General features: G+C 46.9%; 1 protein-coding gene across 1 annotated transcript in view; it reads left to right on the top strand.

The window, feature by feature from the left end:
- Positions 1-27,418, top strand: part of LOC144784595 (cyclic AMP-responsive element-binding protein 5-like) — a 499,027-nt gene that overhangs the window by 314,912 nt on the left and 156,697 nt on the right. Inside the window, exons 3-4 of the mRNA XM_078663499.1 lie at positions 9,314-9,407; positions 24,666-24,787. Of these exons, the coding sequence (XP_078519625.1) occupies positions 9,314-9,407; positions 24,666-24,787 (216 nt within the window). The remainder of the gene's footprint in view (positions 1-9,313; positions 9,408-24,665; positions 24,788-27,418) is intronic.

Consider the following 27,418-nt stretch of genomic DNA (forward strand, 5'->3'; position numbering starts at 1 on the left):
CGAGAGCTCAAACAATTTTGCATGGACTTAGGCATTGCTACCACCGGGCTAAGCACAAAAGAAGACTTCAAAAACGCCCTAGAGGCCTGGACAGAGACAAATACCGCAACCCCCCGGGACCCCGCAGCCCCGGAAGTCAACACCACCCGGACGGAGGAACGGAGAACAGACCCGTCCCGTGAAGAGATCCAAGAGCGGGAAAAAAATAGATTACACGAGTTAGACTTGGCACGACTCAGATTAGACGGAGAATTAAAACTGGCGGAACAAAAAATAAACTTAGAACACTTACGGCTCAGAGAAGAGCGAGAGGAAAAACAGAGACAGAGAGACCTCGAAGAAAAAAGACTGGCATACGAGCACGAGTGCAAACTAGCAGAGATAGAAATACGCAAACTGAACAAAAACCTAGGGGTGCCCGAGCAACCGCACTCCCCGGGTCCTACCGAGCAGAAGGTCCACATCCCCAAGGATGTGGTCCGAGAATATCACCGGAACGACGACATACAGCAGTGGTTCAAGGCCTATGAGATTGCCATGACCGCCCACCGGGTCGCTCGAAGTGACTGGGGAGCCGGCCTATGGGGGAGATTCGTTAACGAGGGTCGTGATGCCCTGCTGCAGCTTCCGGACCATCAAATGACGTCCTATGACCACATGAAGGCCGCCCTCCTCAGTCGATATGGACTTACACCCGAAATGTACCGCCAGAGGTTCCGCAACTGCACCCGGATCCCAGGTACGACGTGGTTGGAATACGTGAACTATTTCAGCCGAGCCTTCGAGGGGTGGATCAAGGGTAACAACGTAACCACTTACGAACAACTCTTCAATCTCATTGTGTGGGAGCACCTCTCCAACAACTGCTTCGTCGAGCTCCGGCAGCACCTCCTCGACAGTAAATTGACTGAACCCCGGCAGCTCGCCACCGAGGCTGACCGGTGGGAGAGCACCCGAGTGGCCCGGAGTGGGCCGAATGAGCAGAACAGAACCAACCAAGGTCATCATCGTCCCCGAGGAGGAGGAGGAGGCCCGGGCCGGGGCAGAGACGCCGTCCCGGCCGCACCCACTAACGACACCCCGGCCCCAGTAGGCCGGGGAAACCCCCCGATGCGCCCAGGGTTCCGAGCTAACGTGACGTGTCATCGATGCCAGCGAGTCGGCCACTATGCCAGTGACCCGACCTGCCCGAAGAACCAGGTCCCCGGGCCCCGCCAGATGGCGGCCGCCGCCCTGGGAGAAGAACAAGTCTCCGAAGACACGGAGACCTATGAGTCGGAGCAGTTCGAGTGGGAACCCGCCGCCATGACCCTGGCATGCCTAGGAGGAAGAGACATGGTCCCGCTGACTCCCCTGCCCGCCAACACTCGGAAGTACAGCCAATGGGTGAGCATCAATGGGCGCAAGGCCGAGGCCCTGCGTGACACCGGGGCCAGTGTGACGGCCGTCCGCTGTCACCTGGTGACCCCAGAACAAATCCTACCAAACGTACTTTGCCCCGTCCGATCGGCAGATAACTCGGAGAGCCTGTGTCGGATGGCCTGCGTCCCCTTCGAATGGGGAGGAGTGTCCGGCATGCTGAAAGTAACTGTCCGTGATGATGCCCCCGTAGACTGCCTCCTGGGGAACGATCTCGAGAGCTCCCCGTGGGCCGCTGTGGAAAGAAGAGAGCATCTGGGGATGTTGGGTCTCCCGGACTGGGCGTGCGTAACCACCCGGTCCATGGCCACCCGCACCATCCCTAGACCAGAAGAACCAGAATGGGCAGCACCTCCGCCCTCGATCACTCCAGAAGACGACTTCCTCCAGACCGACCACCCGGACCCCGCCCCCGAGGGGTCCCCACAGCCCCCCGAGCTTCCCGACCTGGCTCAGTGGCGTCAAGAAGGGGGGCCCACCCAGGAACAATTCCGGCAGGCGCAAAAGACCTGCCCCTCCCTCGAGGGATTGCGACAGCAAGCGCTCACCCAGAGCCAAGGAGACACCACCGGGGCCCACTGGGTTTATTGGGACAATGATCTCTTGTACAGCGAACAGAAAATCGCAGAACTGGGGGCCGGGCGAGTGCTGGTGGTGCCCCTCCACTTCAGAGACTTCCTGTTGAACCTAGCCCATGATGTCCCCCTGGCCGGGCACCTGGGCCAAGACAAGACCTACCACCGCCTGGTGACTCACTTTTTTTGGCCCAAAATGAGAAATGACGTCTCCAACCATTGCCGGTCCTGCCCGACCTGCCAGGCCAGCGGGAAGAGCGGCCGCAAACTCAAGGCACCCCTACAACCATTCCCCGTGGTGACCACCCCGTTCGAAAGGGTGGGAATAGACATTGTGGGGCCCCTGGACCCCCGAACAGCACAGGGGCATCGCTTCATCCTGGTCCTGGTGGACCACGCTACCCGATATCCTGAGGTGGTCCCCCTTCGTACGATAACAGCCCCAGTAGTGGGTCGAGCCTTGATGGGGATCTTCTCTCGAGTGGGCTTCCCCCGGGAAGTCGTCAGCGACAGGGGTACGAACTTTATTTCAAAGTATATGAAATCCCTCTGGCAGCAGTGCGGAGTCACTTACCGCTTCACCACCCCCTATCACCCCCAGGGGAACGGACTAGTCGAGCGGTTCAACCGCACCCTCAAGGGGATGATCATGGGGCTGGAAGAACCCCTACGCCGCCAGTGGGACGTGCTACTACCGTGCCTCCTCTTCGCCTACCGAGAAGTCCCCCAGAAGTCCCTCGGCTTCAGCCCCTTCGAACTCCTGTACGGACACCCCGTTCGCGGGCCTCTCAGCCTAGTGAAGGAGGAATGGGAAATGGCCCCCCTAAAGACCCCTCCGGACGTCTACAAATACCTCCTGACCCTCCGCAATCAGACCCGGAAATTCAGGGAGATGGCTAAAGCCAATCTGGAGGCCAGTCAGGAGGACATGAAGAAGTGGTACGACCAACATGCCTCCTCCATCGAGTTTGAACCGGGTCAGCAGGTATGGGTGATGTCCCCCATCGAACCGTGTGCCTTGCAAGACAAATGGACGGGGCCCTTCAAGGTGATCGAGCGCAGGAGTCCCGTCACCTATCTCATCGACCTGGAGTCCCCCCGGAACCCCCTCCGGGTCCTCCACGCCAACAGGCTCAAACCCCACTTCATGCGCTCAGAACTCAGCCTGCTGATGGCGACCGACAGTGGCACAGAAGGAGACTCCGAGCCCCTCCCGGACCTACTGAGGACTCGGGAAAGAGATGGCTCGGTGGACGGGGTCCGACTCTCCGAGGCCCTGACCCCAGAGCAGCGTCAAGATTGCCGGGCCCTCCTGCTGCCGTTCGCAAACCTGTTCTCCCTCGCACCCGGAGTCACCTCCTGGTGCCTGCACGACGTGGACACGGGGGACAGTCCTCCTGTCCGACACCGGGCGTACCGGGTACCGGATCGGGTACGTACATGCATCCAAGAAGAAGTCTCCAAGATGCTCGCCCTCGGGGTCATCGAGCCTTCGGACAGTCCCTGGGCCAGCCCGGTCGTCCTGGTCCCCAAGGCCGCGGCACCGGGCACCACGCCGGAGCTCCGATTCTGCATCGACTATCGGGGGCTGAACGCGGTCACCCGAACCGACGCTCACCCTATCCCCCGAGCAGATGAACTAGTCGACCGCATGGGGGCAGCCCGCTACCTAAGCATCTTTGACCTGACAGCGGGCTACTGGCAGATCGGCCTCACCCCCAGGGCCCAAGAACGTTCCGCTTTCTCCACCCCGGACGGACACTACCATTTCAGAGTGATGCCCTTCGGCATGAAGAACGCTCCAGCCACCTTTCAAAGACTGGTGAACCAGGTATTGGCGGGCCTCGAAGAATTCAGCGCCACCTACCTGGACGACATCGCGGTATACAGCCGCCACTGGGCCGACCACCTCCACCACCTCAGAGCGGTCCTGCAGGCCCTCCAACAGGCCGGCCTCACCATAAAGGCCAGCAAGTGCCAAATCGGCCAGGGGTCCGTGACCTACCTCGGACACCAAGTGGGGAGCGGTCTGGTGGCCCCCCTCCAACTCAAGGTAGCTGCCATCCAGTCCTGGCAACCCCCCGAAACACAAACAGAGGTCCGAGCCTTCCTGGGGCTCACCGGATACTACCGGCGGTTTGTGAGGGACTATGGCAGCATTGTGGGGCCCCTCACGGAACTCACGTCTAAGAACAACCCAAAACGAGTCAACTGGACTCCCGACTGTCACGCGGCCTTCGAGACGCTGAAGGCCGCCATGTGCACCGCTCCGGTGCTCCAGGCCCCCGACTACAGCCGCGAGTTCATTGTGCAGACCGATGCCTCCGACCATGGTATTGGGGCCGTCCTCTCCCAACTGAACCCCGAAGGAGTGGACCAACCCGTGGCCTTCATCAGCAGACGCCTACTGCCCCGAGAACAGCGCTGGAGCACCATTGAGCGAGAGGCCTTCGCAGTGGTATGGGCCCTCAAGAAGCTCCGGCCGTACCTCTTCGGAACCCATTTCCGGGTACAGACAGATCATCGGCCCCTGCAATGGCTCATGCAGATGCGGGGGGAGAACCCCAAACTATTGCGATGGTCCATCTCCCTGCAGGGGATGGACTTCACTGTGGAGCATCGTCCTGGCCAAGACCACGCCAACGCAGATGGCCTGTCCCGCTTTTTCCGCCTCGACGAGGAAAGTCCCCAAGAAGATGGGTGACTCTCCCCGCCTTCAGCTGGGGGGGACGCATGTTGGACAGGCCACATGAAGGGCTCGCTCCCTCCCCGCAGGACAGGGCCCGGGCCACCGTCAGCACCATTGCCCGGCCCAGCCGCCATCTTGGACACGGCACCACGCGGCCGCGCGGCCTCAGCCCGACCCCAACCCTGGGCCTGGCCAGGCCCCGACATCCCGGCACCACCCTCCACCCAGGAGGTGAACGGACCACTTGGCAGGTCAATGGGAGTAAGAAGTGTCGATGGCTCTCCCCCGCCAGGTGCCGAGCACCCCCAGCCTCCTCGGGCGCTGGCTCCACCCCCCTGCTGGGTGTCTGGACTCCCTCATCCCAGGCCTCCCGACCTCCAAGAGCGAGGGTCCGGACATCAAAGGGCGCCAGACCTATAACTGAGGCCGCCCCAGGACAGGAAGGCAGTTGTATCCTGGAGTCGAGAGACACCGAGAAGAACTCATCCTTGACGGACTGCTGGCGCTGCCACAGCCCTGCCTTGTGAACTATTGTCCTGCCTGCTGGCGCTGCCGCGGCCCTCTGCAACCTTCATCCTCGTGGGACCTGCTGGCGCTGCCGCGGCCCTCTGCAACCTTCATCCTCGTGGGACCTGCTGGCGCTGCCGCGGCCCTCTGCAACCTTCGTCCTCGTTGGGACCTGCTGGCGCTGCCGCGGCCCGTTGCAACCTGCATTCTCGTGGGACCTGCTGGCGCTGCCGCGGCCCGTTGCACCCTTCATCCTCGTGGGACCTGCTGGCGCTGCCGCGGCCCTCTGCAACCTTCGTCCTCGTTGGGACCTGCTGGCGCTGCCGCGGCCCGTTGCAACCTGCATTCTCGTGGGACCTGCTGGCGCTGCCGCGGCCCGTTGTAACCTTCATCCTCGTTGGGACCTGCTGGCGCTGCCGTGGCCCGTTGCCACCTACGACCTCTTCGGGACCTGCCGGCGCTGCCGCGGTCTGACCCATCCGAACACCGAGCTCGAGGATTGTGAGCTATCACCGTTACACCTCCGTACCCGTGGGTACCAAGACTGTCCCGCTACCCCCTTCCCTTACTAGAGACTAGAATTGAGAGGATCATCGTGTCCTGATCACCTTGTATCGTACCACTCTACTACCAGAAGTGCCTATAAAAGGTGTTACCCTGATCTTTGTGTGGTGTCCATCTGTGGGGGGGAAGTTACCTGTCTGTGCGATCACTGTGCTCGGCCGACCCTCCAGGTCCCCGTCTAACAATAATATTTCTACCTTAAAATTAGTGTTACAGCGATGCTTGGGCTTCAGTTTTGTGACCCCAAGTGGCAACAATAATTTGAAGGTAGTGACATATTCTAGTTTCTATTTTAAAGTAGCCATTTGCCTCAAAAGTTTTTGACACCATCAAATTAACACATAAAACACAAAATCCGAGGAAAAACAGACACAAAGCAGAAAAAAATATTATTTTAGGAACCACGCATCTCGGTGAAAAAAAAACCACGTATTGTCCACCCTGCATACCCTACACACTGTGCCATTGGAAATCTGAGTCATCTTCAAGACCGGCCCAGCGGAAAGTGAAAAGCCCTCACAATCCATGGTTTCTGAAATCCTTAAACAAGCCTACTAATTCACAGTTCACCCGGAATGCAAAGGGCACAGCTCTTATTCAAGTGAAGATGCCCTGCTGCACATTACAACTAAAGACCTATAAAAGGGGCTCTGTTCAAGTCTAAATCTAGATATCGTTGTGCATAAGCCCATCAGATGAGCAGCGCACCCTGTAGATTATTCCGAATGTTCAAAGACTTTACTCAACCCAGGTGCTCATTCAGGAAAACCTCAGGCACTCTAGCTTTTTGTGGCGACCTTGCCTCTTTCTTCCAGTTCAAAATTCAGACTAATATCAAGATGTCTCACTTAATACATCTATGGTGGTCCAGTTGTTGTCTGAAGCCACTACCAAGCGCTCCTTCACACCCACAAGAACCAAGACGTCTTAGGGTTTCCATAGTCGCTGAAGTCCAGATCCAAAGACAATAGATGACCCTGTTTTTAATCTACAATTATTTGCTCCTGAAGTCATCCTCCGACTTTTGAACATTATCAATCTGTCACTCTCCTCTCGGTCTGTTCCTTAATGAAAAGAAAGTGGGCTTTGTCAACCCACTCCTAAAAAAGTGATTGTCTCGAATTATCCTATCCAGCATGGACATTTACTGTTCTGTTATGCTACTTCTAGCACTTACTAAAATCACACAAGAAGTAGGGATTAGCTAGTTGTTTACCTACCTGGAAGAGTGTGGCAACTTGGCGTTTGTCCTGTGAGAAGCACAGAAACTGTTTTAGTTATTGGTGTTGATGGACTATTGGTCGTCCGTAATAAAGGGGATGCAACAGGCGTAATTCTAGGGAATTTATCCAGAGCATTTAATGCAATTGACCAAAAAATGCTCTTGGGCAGACTCCGAGATATTGGTATCACGGGTCTGTAGGATCATGAGTTACATATTATATTAATTAGTACTTTAATGCCCTTACTCTGTCCCCATTTCATTCGAGTAGCTATAGCTTGCACAGTGGGGTTCCACAGTGTAACTCATGTCCCCCATGCTCTTCAAAACGAATGTCAGACTCCTATTAGATTATTTGCTTGCTGTGCTGTTATATATGGGAACTGATCGTATTTGGACCATCTCACCCATAGCATTGTGCAAAATCCGATTGGCTGTCTGCTGAGGATTCTGGAATGGTTCCAGGTTTCTCCAAAGCCAATAAGACTGAGGTTTTGTTACTAGGCACACCAAAATAGAGGTGCAATGTACTGTTGTGGCCCCTTGCTTTTTGGGCCCCTCCGCAAGTCTGTGAAATCTTTGGGAGTTCTCCTTAAAGAGGAACTTCCTTCTGAATCTGCTCTTTGAAGTTGCTGAGCATGGATCTCCCTTTCAGCCATCACATCTTCTCCCTAAAGTAGCTGCTGCATGTGTCACATACACCATTCAGTATTGGCAGCTTTAACACCTCCAGCACATCTGTTCTACCATTATTAATCCAGTGTTCTCTGCCCAGCCACCTATTCCAAAGACTAACAGTCAGAAGAAATGCCTTCCCATGCATTACACATTTTTGTATTTATTTCTTTGTTTATTGGTCTAAAAAGGTTCCAAATGGTTTCAGGAGAGGTTTCCTTGTACATAGTCTTTCATACAATCTTCGTCCCCTGCTTAATACGAATGGTAAAAGCCTTAAGGAGTTTTCTGAAGGGAAGGTGTTATTATATCTAGAGGTGTGTAAAGAGTGAATTCCACAATGCTTCATAAGGTTCTATTAGCAGAAAGATGTGTGATAATTATCTCACAACTCATAATTCCAATTCCTGTGCAAATAAGAGTGTGTGCAGTGTTCAAAATGTACCCCACCATAGTCATAATCAGGGCCTAATTTGCCTAATGGCCTTAGTACGAGTCGGCGGTTCAAGGGACCGCAGAACCCGTGGTGGCGGTCCACGGAGCGCCAGAATGGTAGTCCGCCCACAGCATTAGGACTGTGGTGGATGGACCGCCACGGGATTGCTGCTGCGGCACAGATCTCTGATCACTAGTGGTGGCACAGTAGTCTGAGGCCCATAATATGCTGGTGATGCAGCTGCTGTGGCACGGCCAAGCATATTAGGGGTTTCCTCACTGCTGCACTTTTCATGGCGGTGCGACTGCCATGAAAAGTGTGGTGGTGAGGAAATAAAGGCCCCCTTGTGCCTCTGCGCCATGGGGTGCATGCAGGGGGGGCACATGGTGTGCCCCCCCCTGTCTGCATTCACTCCCCTGTTCATGTACGGAACGAAATGCACAACATTGTACATTTCGGACAGTGTAGGAACATGCTTTCATTGCGCTGCGTCGAACGCCAAAGAACTGCCCTCCATCGACCGAAAAAGGTGTAATCTGGCGGGCGGTCTGTTTTGGCTTTGGTGGTGTGGGAGCGGGGTTGCAACATGGTGGCACCGCCTCCACACCGCCAAAGTCATAATAAGGCCCACAGTGTATCTACAGGGTATTAATATTGGTCTGTCATCGATATTCATGTCAGTCTTGTAGCTCTCCTCATCGCCCCATTGCCTTTCAGGGCGTCGTTACAAGCTGCCTGTCATCTGGCGGGCCACATATGAAATAAAAGGGCGGTATTAGAAATCACTGGCCCCATCAGTATTATGAATAATGCGCTAACCTCATGGGACCGGACAGTTCACACCAGGGACTCGGGCTGCTCAAAGCAGTTGAAATCTCTGGGTGTAAGTGCGGCCCCTTTCTTAGTTTTCTTAGTGGATCCCAAGATCCAGATCATAATATCTCGGCTTTGTTTCACCATGGGTGTTACCAGAACTTTATTAAAAATATTATTATAACAGTAATCAGTATTAAATCAATAACATACATCACCTGCAGCATAGCCCTCCAAGTCATTTCACATGCATCTGCATTACAAATACACCCTTTCCACGAAGCTAAATCTATTGCAAGCGTTTTATTGGTGCACAGTTATTTTGTAATGTCTGTTGCAATTTCCAGGGTTGATTTAATGCATGGATTCACTATTATTTTAACTTGTATCTCTTGTGTTTTTTTCTCTGACAGCGCTTTCACAATGAGGATCACCTGATGATTCACAGGCACAAGCATGAAATGACCCTGAAGTTCCCCTCTATTAAAAATGACAATATTCTGTCAGGTAAGTGGGACAAGGATGCACAAATAACCTAGATTTTAAAGTGCACCTTTTGATGGTGCACATTGATTCACAGGTCGAACACAGTATCACGACCATAATGCTGTTCGCAGTCTATTGGCAATGGAGGGAAGTTTATTAATGGAAGTTACCAGGTAAATGGAGATTACCAGATCTGTGATAATTCTGCAGATCCGGAATATTTCATTCAGGGGCGCACTCAGGTGAAATGCGTCCAGTGTATTGAGAAATAATCATTGGAATCGAGCCCATAATTGCTGATTAACCTGGTAATTCCTCATTTTAAAGAGGATCCTAAGGGCCTCTAATTGAGACCCCTAATGTTTTAATAACACTACTCCGGCCCCGCAGATCTTTTGCAGAAAGTTAGCTGCAGTCAAATCTCACCTTTGCTATCAGCCATTCAACCTGTTATATACCCTTTGCCTTTAATTTCTCCTACAGAAAAAAGCGAAGTCCCCACACAAGCACCTCAACCCGCAACCATCTCTGCCTGTATGTAATGCATGCATTATTCAGCAGTTTCAGGGGTGAGAAGTGGCATGCATTATTCAGCAGTTTCAGGAATGAGCAGTGAGGAAAGCTATGCTTTTGGGATTCCTTTAAAAGAAAACAAATAGGCATACATCATGCCATTTCAATCCAGAAGTGCGCAGTTGTTTTGGCACAGAAAATGTTGAAACCTGCAATGCACTGAAGTGTAGAAAATAGCACAAAAGACGTGGATGACTAATTGGTGAGTGAATCATTTCTGGCACCGGAGTGTGAAACAGATACTGGCAAACTGTTGTATCTCCCTCCATCCCTCCCTCCCCCCTCTCTCTCTCTCTTTCTCTCTCTCTCTCTCTCTCTCACACACACACACATTCTCTCTCTCTTTTTTACTTTCTTACTTACTACAAGTTCCTGACAGCAGAATCCAAGCATGAGTGGTAAAACTCAAGTTTTTGCATCCTATTTGTAGCTGTCAACAAAGAAAATACAGTGCAACTAGCTACAATTTCCAATATTTACTGATATTGCAGTGAAGAACCTATTGACCCCAAAGCTGGTGTTCTAATTCAAAAAAAGCCTCATAAATGCCACATTCCTTACTTTTATTGTTCTTACTTTTATTTTATATAATTGCCAAAAACAGAGTTGGCAACAGGATTTCTGAAGTTATGGTTAACTTGCTCTCGCTATTGGAAATTAATTTTTTGCAATCTGGTTGCAGGCAGCTTTAGTTATCTGTCACAATCAGCAATGCAGTCTTTCAACTATATACTTAGGCCCCATTATTAGTGACGAAGTTTCACCCTGAGCAGTGATTCTGGGTGGAATCATGCTACCTGCAATTATAAGTATCTCCAAGCCTGGAATGTTTGGGTGTGCAAACTCTGGACCCAGTGATTCCATGTCCAGAGCAATAGGATCTATCTTCAGTGCTGCAAGGGGTGGAGGCAGCAGCACTGCTTGGTCCCTGCATGACCCCAGCAGCAGCAGAGGAGAAGCTGACAATGCCCCCCTGGACATACCAAAACCTATGCTAACCCTAATGGTGGCATAGTCGATTAATGCGACCACTATAGGGGCCTGTGTTTGACCTCATGGTCACAGGTTCAAATCAAAGCGGGTCCACTCAGCCTTTCATCCTTCTAAGGTCGATAAAGTGAGTACCAATGAATTGGGTAACAATAAACAACTGTTATTCAGCACCAAGATACCCTTGGATGAGCGTGTGCTTTACAAATACACATGATATGTTATAACCTACCACGCTCACCCCTTCGTCCGCCATCTTTCCTCATTCTGACACTTTCTGCCTGCTTAGAACAAGAGAGAGATGTCAGCTATTTGTCAGCTATTTTCTCCACAGAATAGGGAAAAATACATAAATGCCCAGTGTTTATGGGCCCATGCACTCATTCTCCATTCCATAGAATAATAGCCAGAATTTGTTGTGGGGACACCCACTGGAACCGGAGATTCCATCTCCCCTGTATCCCTGGACTAAATTCGAGCCCTCATCATAAGGGCCTTAGAGTGGGGTTTGGGCCTACTCCATACTCATCCTTTCATTAATTTCTTGTATTTTTTAATTTGTTGCTCAGATTTTAATGCCTTTCCCCCTTATCGCTGGGGTTGTCCTGCCCTAGAGCATTTAGATGCACCTTAATATTTTACTCGGTTAATGTATCCTTCCACTCCTAAGGTCAGGGAACAACTTTTTCTATTTTTAAACATTTGTGACATAGCACCCCATGGCAGTACATGTCCTGCTCCTTTCTCTTTCTCTCTGACTCTTAAGCTGATGCTATTTCCCTTGGCATCCCTTCTCTTAATATCCCTAACCCCATCACACTCTGTTCTTTTCCCACCTACTACCTTTATATACTTTGTTTTCCAAAGCCAAACCCTGCTGCTGTCCATGTCTCATACTGCCCTGCGTCTCTACTACAATCTACTGCTCTCCGCTGCTATTGGCTATGTCCATGCACTTGTAAAACTGAGCCATCTACCACAATTGACTATTTGATAATGCACATGCAAAATTGAGCAAGCATAGACAAAGCCAACAGTGATTGCCGGCCATCTTGGAATTGTATTATCTTGCTTCCAACATGGCGAGCTGACATCTCAGAACTGTTGAAAATAACGTTCCAGGATGGCTGCCTGTCATGATTGGCTTTTCTAATGCCAACACTATTTAACAAGCACTGGGGAAGCTAGGAACAGCAACCAAAAACTTTGGTAAAATGAGACCGTTTTTGATCTGTAATAACTTTTGCATCATTCGATGAAGCTGCATTAAATTGTCCAAGTGTTTGATTGAACCTGTCTCACTGAATCTAGAAGTGGTAGGTGAAGATCGGTTATGGAATGGGCGTTTATTTCCTCTATTATTTGTACTATCTAAAATTGAAATGTAGGTGGAGCAAAAATTGGAGAATGGATTTTCATCAAACTTGGATGAAGTGAAGTAGCATAATCCAACTTGTAATCCAATGTTGGTTTTATGAAAATCCATCCAATAGCTTTCACAAATAAACCCCCAAAAACAAAGGGGGCAGATGAGGGAAAACATGTATGCTTTTTAAACATATTCAAATTGTGATTATTGGTCATTTATTTGTCTTCCTTCATCTTGATCTTGCAATTGTTGGATGTAATATTTATTTTACATCTACCATGATGCCCCTCATGAAATGGGTTCCTGTATTCTGTATATTTCAGACAAAATTCAAATTTGCAATGTTATTCGTCATTAGAAATGATTATCTCCCAAATAAAAGCAACTATGATAGCCGAGAAAAGCAAATCACTACATTGGTTGCCATCTGGCTAGAACATTATTTCGACATGAGGACCGATTCACAAAGAGCCTCCGCAGCCATGGCAGAGGCTCCACAGTTGTGGCGGAGTCTCCGCACTTGCGACGGAATCTTAGCACGGCACACTCTATGCAGTGCACTGTGCGGAGTCTCCACACTCATGATGGAATCTTAGCACGGCACACTCTATGCAGTGAACTATGCGGAGATTCCACCACGAGTGCGGAGACTCTGCCACTACTGTGGAGCCTCTGACATTACTGCGGAGGCTATTTGTGAATCGGGTCCTGTGTGTGGTTCTGTTGAGAAAGGAACTGGAATGTACTGCAGATGGAAACAAATTTGAAGCAGGTACTGGATTTATTTTAAAGCTCTACACTGGCAGGCTGGTGAGCTTCCACACTTTTGGAGTGGGATGTCCTTGCATAAGTTATTGAATGGATAAGCGCTTCTGTGTGAATATTCTGCTCTAAGCAGCAGAACCAATCATCTCAACAACAGAAGCATCCCCTCCTTGCTACAAAGCTTTATCCTACTAAAGCCCCCTCACACCTTGGCATAAGTATTATTTGGCATGGAATACATTAGGAGACATGTGATGATGGAGAAGTCATGCAGTCTAGTTTAGGGCTATGTTTCTGGTTGTCTACGCCTTGTTTACCTGTGATCAACAATTTTCTTAAGAACCTGAAAGTGGTTTATCCTTTATTTAAGGTACTGAGTGACTACTACTCCTTCAGCGCCCTCTCCTTTCAGTTTTTTGCAACGTTGTGCTCCACAAATCAATGTGTGCCTCGGTGTGCTTATAGGTAAATATATTGATTGGATATAGGGGCAGAAAGGATCTCTTTTCTCTGCAGTCGTCTTGCGCGAGTTGTGAGAAAATAGCAGCACTATAGTAGGCGCAATAGGCCACGTGTCCACTTGTCAGTTAAATAGCAGGTACCATCCCTTGCTTTGCTGACTCATTCCTTGCATGGTGTAGATGGCAGAGCTGTCTCTCACCTGCGACAGACAACAGAACTATCCCTCTTTTGCAGCATTTAGCATAGCTGGCGCTCACTTGAACCACAGCAGGACTATCACTTACATTTGGCAGAGTGATGCCTTGCTCAGCTGGTTGATATATTGCTTAAGGCCAGCAGTAGAGCTATTCCTCACCTATCTTAGATAGGCGATCTATGTGTCATCTATTACAGGCAGCAGACTGATTATTCTTTCGTCACAGAGTTCAGAGCTATACCTTGATGCACTTACCTATCTCTAGATAGGGCACGCTTGTTTGTCTAATTATCTGTTTACCGATCTGTCTGTCTGACTTCCTACATCCGCTCATTTGTTCCTCACAAGAGGGATAACATCTTTATCTTCAGAAATATAGGAACGCCCAGTTGTAGGAATTGAGTGGATCCCCACAGATTGCAAAACGTTCTCTCACAGAAATGTGAGCTGTGATTTTTGCCAAAGCACCAAATTTGCAGGCATTGTGGGTAAGAAAACGTAGTGGGACCCATGCAATCCACAGCACGCTGGATTCATCTGGGTCCTTCGGTTTCAGTGATGCCAGGGGTTTGTAGAGGTCCCTTATTGCCGGCTGATGTCAATAATGCCCTTGAAAAAATTTGCAGTATCCATAACTAGAGGTTGACTAAACTTAGATATTTTTAATTTTAAGGACCAGTAGGTTTCACACGCAATTGTTTTAACCGTTCAAATAATGTGGTTGGCATTAACCATGTTATAAAAAAACTTGCTACTCAGTGAAACTGATTCGTAAGGAGTGAGACACTAGGGCAACAGTACATCATGGACATCACTCAGGGGCTGGAAGAGATAGAAGCCGCTTCCTCTCTAGATTGCTGTTTGGTACCCCGGGCACTCCTCTTAAGACCGTTATCTCTGAGGTTTGAGGGCTGATTCAGGGACATAGATGAAAGGGGATTTTTAGAAGCCTTGTTTACTTTCTGTGGTTCCCACCCTTGGCCTAACTTTTCAGAGGGAAATAGTAGACTGGTGATAGGCTAACAGTGGGACAATGAGAGGAGGTTTGAAGAGTTTGTGTGCAGCAAAGTTGATGGTTTTGTCCAGAGGAGATGAGTGTGAGGGAGGCAGACAAGGAGGGTGCTGCATTTTAGCTTGCCAAGGTGTTGTTCAAGAATTTGGCATCATGAAGGGAAAGAGGTGAATGAATTTTTCAGATTTCTCAATGTACTGTAAAATAGTCAGGGACTAATTACATTATCTTCAATTGATTGTGTGCTGTAGTCGAACAAAGTCAAAGGGTGAGCGCCATAAATATAAACAATGATTCACTTGCTCGCAACATGGTTAAACTGTGGGAGAAGCGAGTTCTTCTCAACAAGCAAATGTGTGAACGAGAGTTTTATCTCCCTCTATGGAGAGGTGTTGGCAATGTGTCAGTTGAACTCCCTTATGAAATGAAAGTCAATTAACGGTTGTTAGCGTCTGGCTGGGGGCGGGAGGTGGTGTCGCCCTCTGTGTGGCCCTGCGACTGGGGCATGTGGAACGGTAATTGCGCTGTGCTGTATAAGTGATCATGGTGAAGAGAGGAAAATGTCTTGTAGCACTATATTACCAGGTTGAGTATGTCAATGCCTTTAAAATATGCTTAATGTCCGCACTAACGCTCTGTGGACCCCCCCCCCCCCCCATGTGCCTCTGTCCAGATGACTTTATTATTTATTTATAAAGTTTTCTATAGCGCAAACTAGATCCCGAAGGATATCAGAGCGCTTTACAAGAGAGGCCAAGAGTGTAATGACAACAACAATTTAGTAAAAGTCGGGGATCATACAGTAAACAGAATATGCATAGGAAGAATTGCACTGTGTCTCTGCTAATAATGTTGCAGATAGACTTTAAAGCAATAAAACAAAATCAAGTGGTGAGTGTCCTAGAAAGTGAGCAGGTCTTATGTTTATTGACCAGAATAACTTCATTTTGATAGAATGTCTCACTTGTACTTGAGATTAGGACCCTAGACCACTAAATTCATGTTAGTTTGATAACTCTGATTACCATTTGTTAGAGATTAGTGGTTGCTCCAGTCTCGAGAGCCAAGCCATACATTAAAAAGCCAGAGTTACTAATAAAACAGCTGGGCTATGGACATTGGATCAACGTACACTGCTGCATGACTACGCTGTTGGGCCTGACAACATAATAAAATGATTAAATGCCTCGCATGCCCTGGCTGGAAGTGCCTTTGTTTTCAATGGCACTCTGGCAAAGCTATCACGCTGAGAGAACCACAAATTGGCACGGCGCGCGGGCCGCTGATGCACACCCCTGCTGTAGCGGTGCCATCCCAGCGCATGACGTAATGCCGATGCGCGCATGCAGTCCAGCGTGAGTCACGCGGCGGGAATGCTGGCTTGGCACAATCAACCGCTTGTAGATATTACGAGGCCGATTCCCGTTTCGGCGAAGGGAGGAGGCGTTGCATTTTCCAGCAGGAGTTTCTTAAAGGTTCCTGGGCCGAATTTGCTGAGCCGCCCTCAGTAAAGGCGTCGTTTTTTCCAGCGTGTGAAAACCAGTCTTCTCATATTTTCTCCGTTTGTACTGGTATATTTAACATGAAAACTTTTCAGAAAGTTTTATCGGTAATTGTGAACACTGTATTTGCATATATCTGACAGTACAAGAAGGTTTGCAAACCCCACCACATACGTTCTCAGCCTGCTCGCTGTCACATAGAGCAGGCGCCATTCAGGCTCCATTTATATGCAGTTGTGTCACGTCACCAATATTTTAAGTACAATATAGTGACCTCACAGACAATTTGACCTCAAATGGCATTCGAAAAAATGATACCATATGCCCTTTGAACTCAGGTAGCAGGTGAATACATTCTACGTAAAAAATGTTTTTGGCGACAATTCGGGGCTGCATCAATTGCCTTTCTTAAATATTGTAAACAAAATGTCAACATTCAACGAAAATATACCATCCCTCATTGGTGCATTTTACGAAAGTGAGCTACAATATAAGATAAACATCTCAAATATGTATTTAAAGTCGCATAACAGCGATGTTGAAGCCTCTCTATAGGTTGTATTCAAATGGAACAGTAAGTCTGACCTTCTCGCTTGCCTTTCTTAAATATTGGGATCAAAATTCCACCATTCTATTACCAAACTAGCATCCCTGATGATCCATTTTAAGAAAAGGAGTTAGAATACAAATAACATTGTTATCTCGAATTTGTGTTCAAATAGTTTCACTGTATGCGTTTTTAATCAATGCTATTGTTAGCTATACTTAATTTAGTGGCCTACATGGATTATCTGCCGTACTCCTCTTCGTGGGAATTATATTTGTATTTTCATCTTTCAACCTCGTTTGGTGTAACTTTAGCTTGAGAGCTGAACGTGTGTTTTGGACACATGCATTATTTCCCTATGTTCAATATCCTAATGTTGATGTATTGTCTTCTGAGAGATTTAAGTAATAGCAGAAGCCAGTGAGCTTTTTACCTTACTGAATGGGGTGAGGGGAAGGGCAAGAGCCTATACATGCATTTAATAAGTCATCCATTTTTCTTTGGAAGGCAAATGTAGTCCTCGATTTTCTCAGATATTTTTCTCAAATTTTGACATCAAAGGGCAGATTTATGATTTATTCATGCAGCACAGCGCAGTAAGCCACCTTGCTGCGCTGTACTGATGGAAAGGACAGGAATGCGCCATATTTACCATTATACGGCACAATACTGTCTTTTCTTAGCACTGGCAAACTTTTGGCTGCCTAGCGCCAACGCAGGCATCATTGTGTCATGTTGCATGGGTGCGTGCATTGTAGGCAGGGTTGTTTTTGTGCAGGGAAGGACGCCTTCTTGCACAAACATAATCCTGAGATGCATTTTCCTCTTTCTACGTCTGCTGCCGAATGCATTACACAGAAAGGGAAAAAACAAGGAGAAATTAAAATATTTCTCCTCGTTATGCCTGACCTGGGAAGGTGTAGAAGTTTAACACATTCCCAGGTCTACCACTAATGGTACATCTGGGAATGCGTCAAAATCCATAGGTGATTGCGTGAGAACACCCACGCTCTACCCGTGGAACTCCTCCCTGCTGCAGAGTAGCGCAAGACATCGATTTGCGCTGCTTTGCGTTACTCCCAATTTATCAAGCCATGCAGGGCTCCACAAGAGGCCTTTGCATGGCTAGATAAATCTCACTTAAGATTTGCGTCACAAGGGCGACACGAAACCTTGATAAATATGGGCCTAAGTGATTAAATCTCTTATAATGTGCTTCAAACTGATTCTCCAAACAGTTACAACATATTTCCCATCCCAGTTCTCAAGGAACTACTTAATGTAGTGCACAAATGTAACCTAAAACGAAATCACGTATTTGTTAATTTTGTGGTTGCATTGAGAATGGCTCTGCCATACAGGTTCTGGAGAATTGCATAGACTACCATCGACAGAGCTATGTATTCGGTGAAAAGGCCCTGTACAAATTGGAATACCACACAGCATAACAATGTGACACAGCATAGCAAACTATAGAAGCTATTCCCTTTCTTAAGTGAGACTAAAGAACTAACTTGTTTACAATTTAGCAGTTTCGTCTCCACACAGCTCACATTGGCACGCGAGTACAGTGCACAGGGGCAGAATAGCACCTGTGTTCTCTTGACCTGTCCTCGGATGCCCCGGGGCCTCAGTGTGTCTTCTCTGGTAGACTGAGTTGTAAATAAATGCATTGCAGAGATCAGGTATCCTATTATGTTACAACAGTTTCCTGTTTGTCGATTATTAGCGAGGCCTCAGTTTACAAACAGAATGACTAATGCACACTCAGCAACAAGATCGCTGTGCTTGCTGTAGCGCTTCGCACAGGCTGCCCAGTGTTCATAGAGTCTAGGCACCTTTCCATCAAACTGGCCCATTAACATAAGGCAAAGTACCTGCAGATATTTTTGGGTTTTATTAACCCTACGTGACCTCACAACATCAAAGAAGAATCCACATATTGTCGAGTGGTTATTGCATCGAAAATCCACTCCAGAAGGGTTTGCTGTTGAATTTGTATAGGGCCTCTGACTGACTTCGATACATTGATTCATCATATTGCTTTTCTGTTAATATTGTGGGACTTGGTATCATTTTAAATAACTGTATCAAAAGATAAGGGGTCTTTAAATTAGACGTGCCACATGCAAAGAGGAGTACTGTATGACATATTTGAGTGTGTTTTCTTCCCAAATGGATTAATATTGTTGATGTAAATCCATAGCTTAGTTTGAAGAAATGTGTCCCATTTCGTGTCCTGTGTAGAGCAGTGGATTCTTTGTGTTTGTAGGGTTTAATTGGGTTTAGGGCAAGCCAGCATTTGACTGATACTTGAGTGTTATTTAGGAGCAGTTGTTAAGAATTGGACTGTTTGACTTGTGCAAAACTGCTGAATGTATTTATTTTTGAGATTTTGTAAGTGCTACAAAATGAATAACACATATCGTCCAGCGGTTGATAGAATATTTATATGCAATATACCTATTTGACCATAAATGCTAATAAAATATGCTCAAGCCTTGGAAGAATAATTAGGATAAATTCTGTTGATAGACCGAGTTTGAAACAGGAGGTAGTCGAAGGCAGTAGAAAGGCAAGGCTAGTCACTTTATTGTGAATATGCCACAGAGTTCTGCAGATTGGTTAATTAATCACAAACGTGACGGATATCCCATTCGATGTTTTACAAGTGCCATTGGATATATGCTTGTAATACAGCAGACGGGATATCCATCACATTTATGATGGATTAATCTATCCACCAAGCTCTAAATGAGACCCTTAGTCCGGGCCTACCCAACTCCCCTTTTAAGTAAATTCTCAAATTCCTTAACCACACAGTGCCAACTGCAGAACCAAAATACATGGGAAACTGGTAATAAAGGTACCGATAACTTTACGCAAGTTGTAGTCAGACAAAGGATGCTAGTTATAAAATACATATTTTAAATGATATTTTATTGAATAGTGTTGTGCTTTCTTCTAACACAGCTGACTGACAGCCAATAAAGAGATGTCGAGGAATAATGATTGTGGTGGGACTGCAAACCACACAGACCTATCTTAAGCCCTTATTGTGAGGAACCCAAAAATTACAATTTGGGTGGAAACTTCTGTTGAAGATGTGCGATAATACTACACCAGTAGAGTATTCCACTGATACATTTCACCAAGTAAAACCTGACATAACATCAGCCTCACCCAACTGGTCACCGAACCTACTCACAGAGCAGGACACACACTGGACCCGATTTTCACAGCTAGCGGCAGAGTCAAATACACCTACGTCACAAAACTCAGCTTGATTGACCACTCCATCATCCACTTTACCATCGCAGGATCTCATGTACCGCCCCCCGATCCCCCAACACCCCCTTCTGCAGCTAGAACAAAGTGACACAGATCCAATGGATGGATGCCCTAAATACCAGCCAGCCCGGAACAAGCAGTCCAGAACTTCACCACCTAGATCACCAACGCTGCTGACCGAGAGGCCCCCATCAAACAAGCCAAGACCCACAGATCCACCAAACAAGTCAGCTGGTACACACCAGAACTCAGGACTACGAAATGTGGCTGCAAACAACTGGAGAGAAGATGGTACACCAGTAGAGACACCACAGACCGAGCCACCTTCAAGTCAGCCCTCAACAGATATGACCATTATCTCAAAGAAGCAAAACAATATCTCCTAGCAAACCGCATCGAAGTGAGTGTCAAACACTCACCAAGGAACTCTACAGCATCGTCAGAGAGTTCTTCTGTCCCACGGCCACCAAAAACATGATCCCAGCCTCACAGGAACTCTGCAATGCTCTAGCAGAACATTTTCACAATATGATAGCTACCATCTGCAAGAACTTCAAGCACCAGCCCACGACCTCCACATCCTCCTCGCCCTAACAGGAGCCTCCCTGAACAGCCACTCACCGTATGGGAACAGATCACCACACATAACACCTCAGGCATCATGAGCTCCATCCACTCCGCAGCACCCTCAGGCCCCTGCCCCAACCAGCTCTTTAACCTCAGAGGGAAGGACATCAGCTGCCATCTCACCACCATCCTCAACGCATTCAAGTCAGCCCTTGATCTATTTTGGTAAGGCTGCTGCGTGAAACAACCTGAAATCGATGCCGCTTATCTTTTAACTCACTTGTACTTGCACTTTGCACTTTACTTTGGATACAGACACTTAGAGCGACTAGGCTCAGCTTCTATTCATCCTGGTTTTAAAAAGGGAATGATTAGGCTTCCTCTTTTAAAAACGTACCTGCCAATTATTCTCACTGTGTCTGCCGACTTCCACCACAAAACATGCCACAATTCCCACATTCCCTGAGTGAACAGATGACTCACCTTATAACCAATCATGCTAAAACTCTACTCATAGGGGATCTCAACTACTGGGCCAACGACCCAGTAGACAGCCCTCACGTGGAGGAGTTAACCAATTTACTGATGGGGCTAAATCTTAGCCAGCATATCACCTCTGCGACCCACATCAAGGGACATATTTTAGATCAGATATGGTCTTCTAATTTGAACATAACTGATCTAGATGTGACCCCCTGCATTTGGTAAGATCATCATCTCATCAAATTTTCAATAACCAACCTAGCTAAACTTAAAATCCCTCAATCAGACCCTGGTTACTATAGGAGCTGGAACACCATTAACAGAGGCCAATTTCTCGAAACATTGACTAACACTATCCCTGTCACCCACGCCTTCATTGAGAAATGCGAGGAAAACCTATTGGACTCGCTATCCAAAGCCAGCAATGAACACGCCCGCTTAAGAAAAAACAACGGACCCGCCGCCATGATGCACATAAGTGGTTCTCCACTGATTTAAAAAAGCTAAAACTGGCGCTACGACAGGCAGAAAGGAAATGGAGAAATAACTACTCAGTAGAGGATAAAAACATCTACCTAACCGCCCTCAGAACCTACAAAAAAACAATCACAACGGCAAAAACTGATTATTTCTCACAAAAAATCCGCACCTCGACAAACCGATCAAAAGATATATTCTCTATGATCAACAAACTCTCTAACCCTGACAGAGTAATCCAAAAAATCATACCCTCACAGGCCCTCAGCGACTCTCTAAACAACTTCTTTGTTGATAAAATTAAAAATATCAAAGCAAGTATCCCCTCATGTGCAAAACCCAAGTACCAATCCAAACCTAAAAACACCCAAAGACTTGAAAACTTCCCAAAAATAGACCAAGAAACATTTATGGACCTCATGACTAAGGTTAAATCTGGCTCCACAAAAGATTGCTGCCCCCATTGTATCCTAAAGGAAGCTTTTACGGCCTGCCCTGACCCTCCCATGACCTTACTAAACACCTCACTATCCCAAGGCTATGTTCCCAACACCTTTAAAGAGGCATCTGTCATCCCTCTCCTGAAAAAGCCAGGAGCAGACCCCGGGACCTTGGCCAATTACCGGCCCATATCTCTGCTTCCCTACATGGCCAAACTACTTGAAGCCCACGTAGCCAAAAACCTGTCGGCCTTCCTGGAACAATCAGACTACCTGGACACTCATCAGGCAGAATCTGTTGTACTATCAGTCATGGACAACCTACGAGCAAAAGCGGATGGAGGATCCCCCCAAGCACTCGTGCTTCTTGATCTCTCCGCGGCGTTTGACACGGTCGACCACAACATCTTGGTCGACCGGGTCATGGACGCAGGAATCCAAGGATTAGCTCTTAAATGGATAAGCTCCTTCCTAAACAACCGCTATCAAGCGGTCCGTTTGGGAAACTTCACAACATTAAAAACACATGTGGTGTCCCCCAAGGCTCTTCCCTCTCCCCCCACTTATTCAACCTTTACCTTCTCCCACTCATCCATGCACTTAAGGAAATGAAAATTCAAACCTTCAATTACGTGGACGATCTTCAGTTAATTTTCCCAATTAACAACTCCCCCAATACTGTTCAGGAATTCCAGACAACTATGCTGTTCATCCGGGACTGGATGAACAGCAATCATCTTAAATTGAATCCGGATAAAACGGAGGTCATCCTCACTGGTGGCCTAACGAACCCCTGGAACCCCTGGAACCCCCTCTTCTGGCCCATAGATCTGGGACAACTCCCCACCCCTTCTGCCTCTGCCAAAACCCTGGGATAACAATAAACAGTGATCTCACCATGAATAAACAAATTGGAGCCGTGGTCTCCACTTGCTGCTTCCAGCTAAGAAAAATAAGGAAAATTAGCAGATTCCTTAGCCAGGAAGCAAAGATCCAGGCAGTCCTTGCGATGGTAATATCCCACATCGATTACGCCAATTCCCTATACTTTGGCATCCCGTCCTACCTCATCAACCGCCTCCAAATGATTCAAAATCAGGCGGCCAGGTGGTCTTCCAAGCAAATAGGCGCGAACATACCACCCCGTTGCTGAAGAAGCTTCACTGGCTCCCTATAACCCAGAGATGCGCCTTCAAAGTGGGATGTATCATTTTCAAATCCTTGAACAATAAAAATCCTACATTCATCAATAATTTGATAAACAGATACACTCCTGCCCGCAACTTGCGATCTGCCCATCTGCACCTTTTGGTCGTACCTCCCTTCAGGCTAAAACGTGCTGGAGGGTCAAGATTCGCCATCCTAGGCCCCAAAATGTGGAACACCCTACCTCTGGAAACCAGAGCATGCACAGATCTCATGCGGTTCCGCAAACTACTAAAAACCTGGCTATTCAAACAGGCATACTGTTAACTTCTCAGTCTACTCAAGCTGGTTCACCTTCATCTCAGCCTAACTACTGTACAACAGCGCCAAGAAACCAACCTGGTGTACTTGCGCTTAATAAATAATGTTTAACATAACATAACATCCTGGATAGCAAGCTCACACAAAGTGACAGATCAACGCAGTCTCCTTCACCTGCTTCCACACTCTCCACATGCTCCGAAGAATCTTCAAATGGCTCCCCATCAGAACAAGGAAAACCGTCCCTCAAGCCCTAGTGACCAGCTGGCTGGATTACGGCAATGCACTGTACGCAGGAACCACCACCGTTCTCATGAAGAGACTACAGACGATACTAGCCAAATGGACCCACATCACCCTACACCTCAGGAACCTCCACTGACTCCCCGTTCAGAAAAGATTCCAATTCAAAATATTGACACACGCCTACAAAGCCCTCCACAACCTAGGATCAACATACATCGACCACCGCCTGAACTTCCGCCAATGATCCAGACACCTTTACTCAGCCACCCTTGTGCAATCACCGCACATCTTCTGAAACCGCAGCAGAGACCGATCCTTCTCCTAACTTGCCACCAAGTCTTGAAATGGCCTTCCCCTTCAGACATCGCCCTCACTGGCAGATATCAGGAGGAGACTCAAGACCAGGCATTTAAACTGAGCCTTGCAACCTGGAGACCGGGTGATTAGCGTTGCTATACAAATACATTGATTGCTTGATAACAGGGCTGAGGAAAACAGCCTTGAATGCTGGAATTAGATGCAGAAATCAGTGTGGAAATACTGATTTCCATGGTAATCCCTGATTCTGCAGAGGTAACATTTTGAGTAGTGATGTAGTTGTGCATTCAGAAAGTACTGAGATATTGTCAAAGAAAGGTGCAAAGCTACAGATGCAGTAAACCTGTGTTAGATATAATAAAGGCCTTAATTGTTAAAATCTGTTGCACAATGTTGATGACATTCGAAAGTTGACTCCAATTGCGAGCACTGTTTTGCTCTGCATGAGAGGAGCAGTAGCCAGACAAATTTGTATTGATATCATTCTGCGAGTTTAGTTCTATGTTGCCTGGGCTTGATTAGTATCAGGCGATTTGAAGCAGAACCATCAGTGAGACATGTCCTCTCTCCTTAGATCAAACTCCAACACCAACTCGGTTCCTGAAGAACTGCGAGGAGGTGGGCCTCTTCAGCGACATCGAATGCTCCTTAGAGCACGACTTCCGAAATGCACACGAGGACGAGAACAGTAAGAGGGTAGGTCTTCGTTCTTCCCAATCATTCTCAGGTGCATGCTACTTCTGAAGCTCGTGTTATATTTCCGTTGATAAGTGGCTGGTGCTGCAGATTGTGACAACGGTTGGGCAAGCATTGCAGCCAAGTAGAGGTGAGCAAGTGAAACAGGGCTCGCGATTGGCTCGGGTCGAATTACCGCGCCTGTCTTGGCTCTTGTCTGATGGGGGATGACCGAGACAAAATGGTGCCGAGCCAAGCATCACAGTTGTGCAGTCAGTGACGTTTTCACTTCATCTAACAGTTTTAAACACAAAAAGAAAACATAAGACGTGTGACATCTAAAATTCTTATGTATCTCATTGAAAACCTGCGAGCATTCACAATACTATTTATTTTTGCTAGTCAGTGTAATTTCTGACATAGAGGTGGTGATATGATCCCTTTTACTGTTAATTAAGGAAAGGGAAGGCAGTGATAGTAACATAAAAGTAGTCTCCTTTTAACATTTTATGTACACATTTTGTCCTTTAGGGATCAAGGGACAGAGACAGAGCCAAGTGTTTAAATGGCACAATGGGTAACCAGGAAACTTCTATTAACATACCAGCTTTTCTACTTGACTAATTTGTGTGATCTTATGCAACTCATTTTACTTCACCATGCCTCATTTTAATTAGATATCAAATCTGAGACCATCTTGTAGAAATTCAATTTCATTATGTGTGCTATATAATAAACCCATTAACATCTAGTTTAATAGATAATAATCCTGTTCCTCAAACAACAGCAATATTATTCATAAATATAGAAATGACAAAGTGACTTCTCTTGGTTCACTCCTGGCTGTGTTACCGGGCAATGGATGTGGGAAAAATATTATGTTTAAGAACTATTACTTTTATCAACCAATGCAATGATATGATCTAATGTTGTAAAGTGAAACAAAGGTGTCCAAGAAAAAAAGAGTGCATCATGTCTTTAATGGACATTTGCTTTATCATTTACATGCTGAATCTTTTGCTGGCTTGGCTCGTGCCTTAGCTCCTAGAGTCAAGCCTGACCCACGACTCAGCTCTAGCTTGGCACTCCCTATGGTTTTATTGGCTTGCCCACTTCTACATTCAAGTACTCTTGTCTGGGATTGGAAATAATTGGAAACGCGCCTCACATTTCACAAAGATGGCAAATAAGAAAAATGATAGAAACTGGTTAGCATCTTGAGTGGAATTTTACCAGGTTAAAAAAAATAAGATAAAGGAATGTCTGGATGGACCATTAAACTGCAAACCAAAAGAGTGTGCACTAGATGGTGTACATGTGTACACTGAGAGAGAAAACCAGTTATGTTTAACTTCCTGCAATAATTTCTCCCTTACTCAAGCAAGAATTATCACTGTACCCCTGACCAGATGATCGAATGATTGGAAATCATCTAACAGAGCTTTATTCTCTGGATGTTATTGGGCTAGTTTATGGCTCAGGTCCTTATGTAGAGTTTGACTGAAGGGCTACTCTGTCACACATATGAAGGATATCCTGTCTGCTGTGCTACAAGTGCCATAGGTAATAATGCACTTGTAATAAGGTGGGCGGGATATCCGTCACATTTGGGTTGGAGTAACCCGTCTGACAAACTACAAATAAGGCCCTGACTTTTCAAACATGAAAAAAGTGACTGACAATTGGACACTCGTGTGAGTTTCTCTGGCATTAATTTATAGTGTGTCCTAATTGGGAAATTGAATGATTTCCAGTCTCTAAACTTAGGCATGTTTAAAAATGTATATTAGTGGTGAGCAGTGTCAATATTGGGAGGGCCCATTAGGTTTGTTCATATTTGATCAATAGGATCTAAATCATACTGAAATGGGAAACTAATTTTTGTTGGATTATAGAATATGGTATTTGAAGAGCATTGATGGCCATGACCCCCAGTGTATTGACTTGCTCATACCCCAAAATACCTTCATGGTACCCAATGAAATTGCTGCTCTTTCAGTATTGTTTATTCCCTTAGTTTCATTTTGCTCTTCTTTTCTACCACTTCAGGAAGGTTGTATATGGCCTCATTCTACCAAAAGTATGGGAGTATTGAGTATATCCAGGGGATATCTATAAACTGTGTTCACAATTAGGAAGTGTACTTCTGCTTGTAAATGTTGTGTGAAAAACATCAAGCTAGAGTGAATTGTTTTGAAACTAGTGCCAGGTTAGGTTTCTGGAGCTCCAGCCTCGTCCATTTCGCTGGCAACAAAAAACCCCTAATTAGAGAAATTTCATTTCATATTCAGTGTAATAACCACATCAAGACTCAGATGTTGCCCAAATGTTGGTGTTACTAGGGCATAGCAGGAGCAGTTTTCCATTTGTTTCCCAGCAGACTTGTGAAAACTAGCAACAGTTCCGTGTGCTGGTTAATGGAAATTGTTTTTATGAGTCTGCCAAACCATTTCTCAACATTATATCAATGCAAAATAATTGGAAAAGTCTAATTTAAATATTTGCACATGTGGTTTTCATGTGTGTTAGCCTCATTTAAGTGACAGAAGAAAGCACGACACTATGTGAAATTCATTTAAATATTGTTCTTAAATATGGAAGAAATAAATGTGAAGGGCGCGTGACTTGGCAATCATGCCCAAAGAAAATGGT

Source organism: Lissotriton helveticus, chromosome 10 (genome assembly GCF_964261635.1).
Source record: "Lissotriton helveticus chromosome 10, aLisHel1.1, whole genome shotgun sequence".
Taxonomy (NCBI): domain Eukaryota; kingdom Metazoa; phylum Chordata; class Amphibia; order Caudata; family Salamandridae; genus Lissotriton; species Lissotriton helveticus.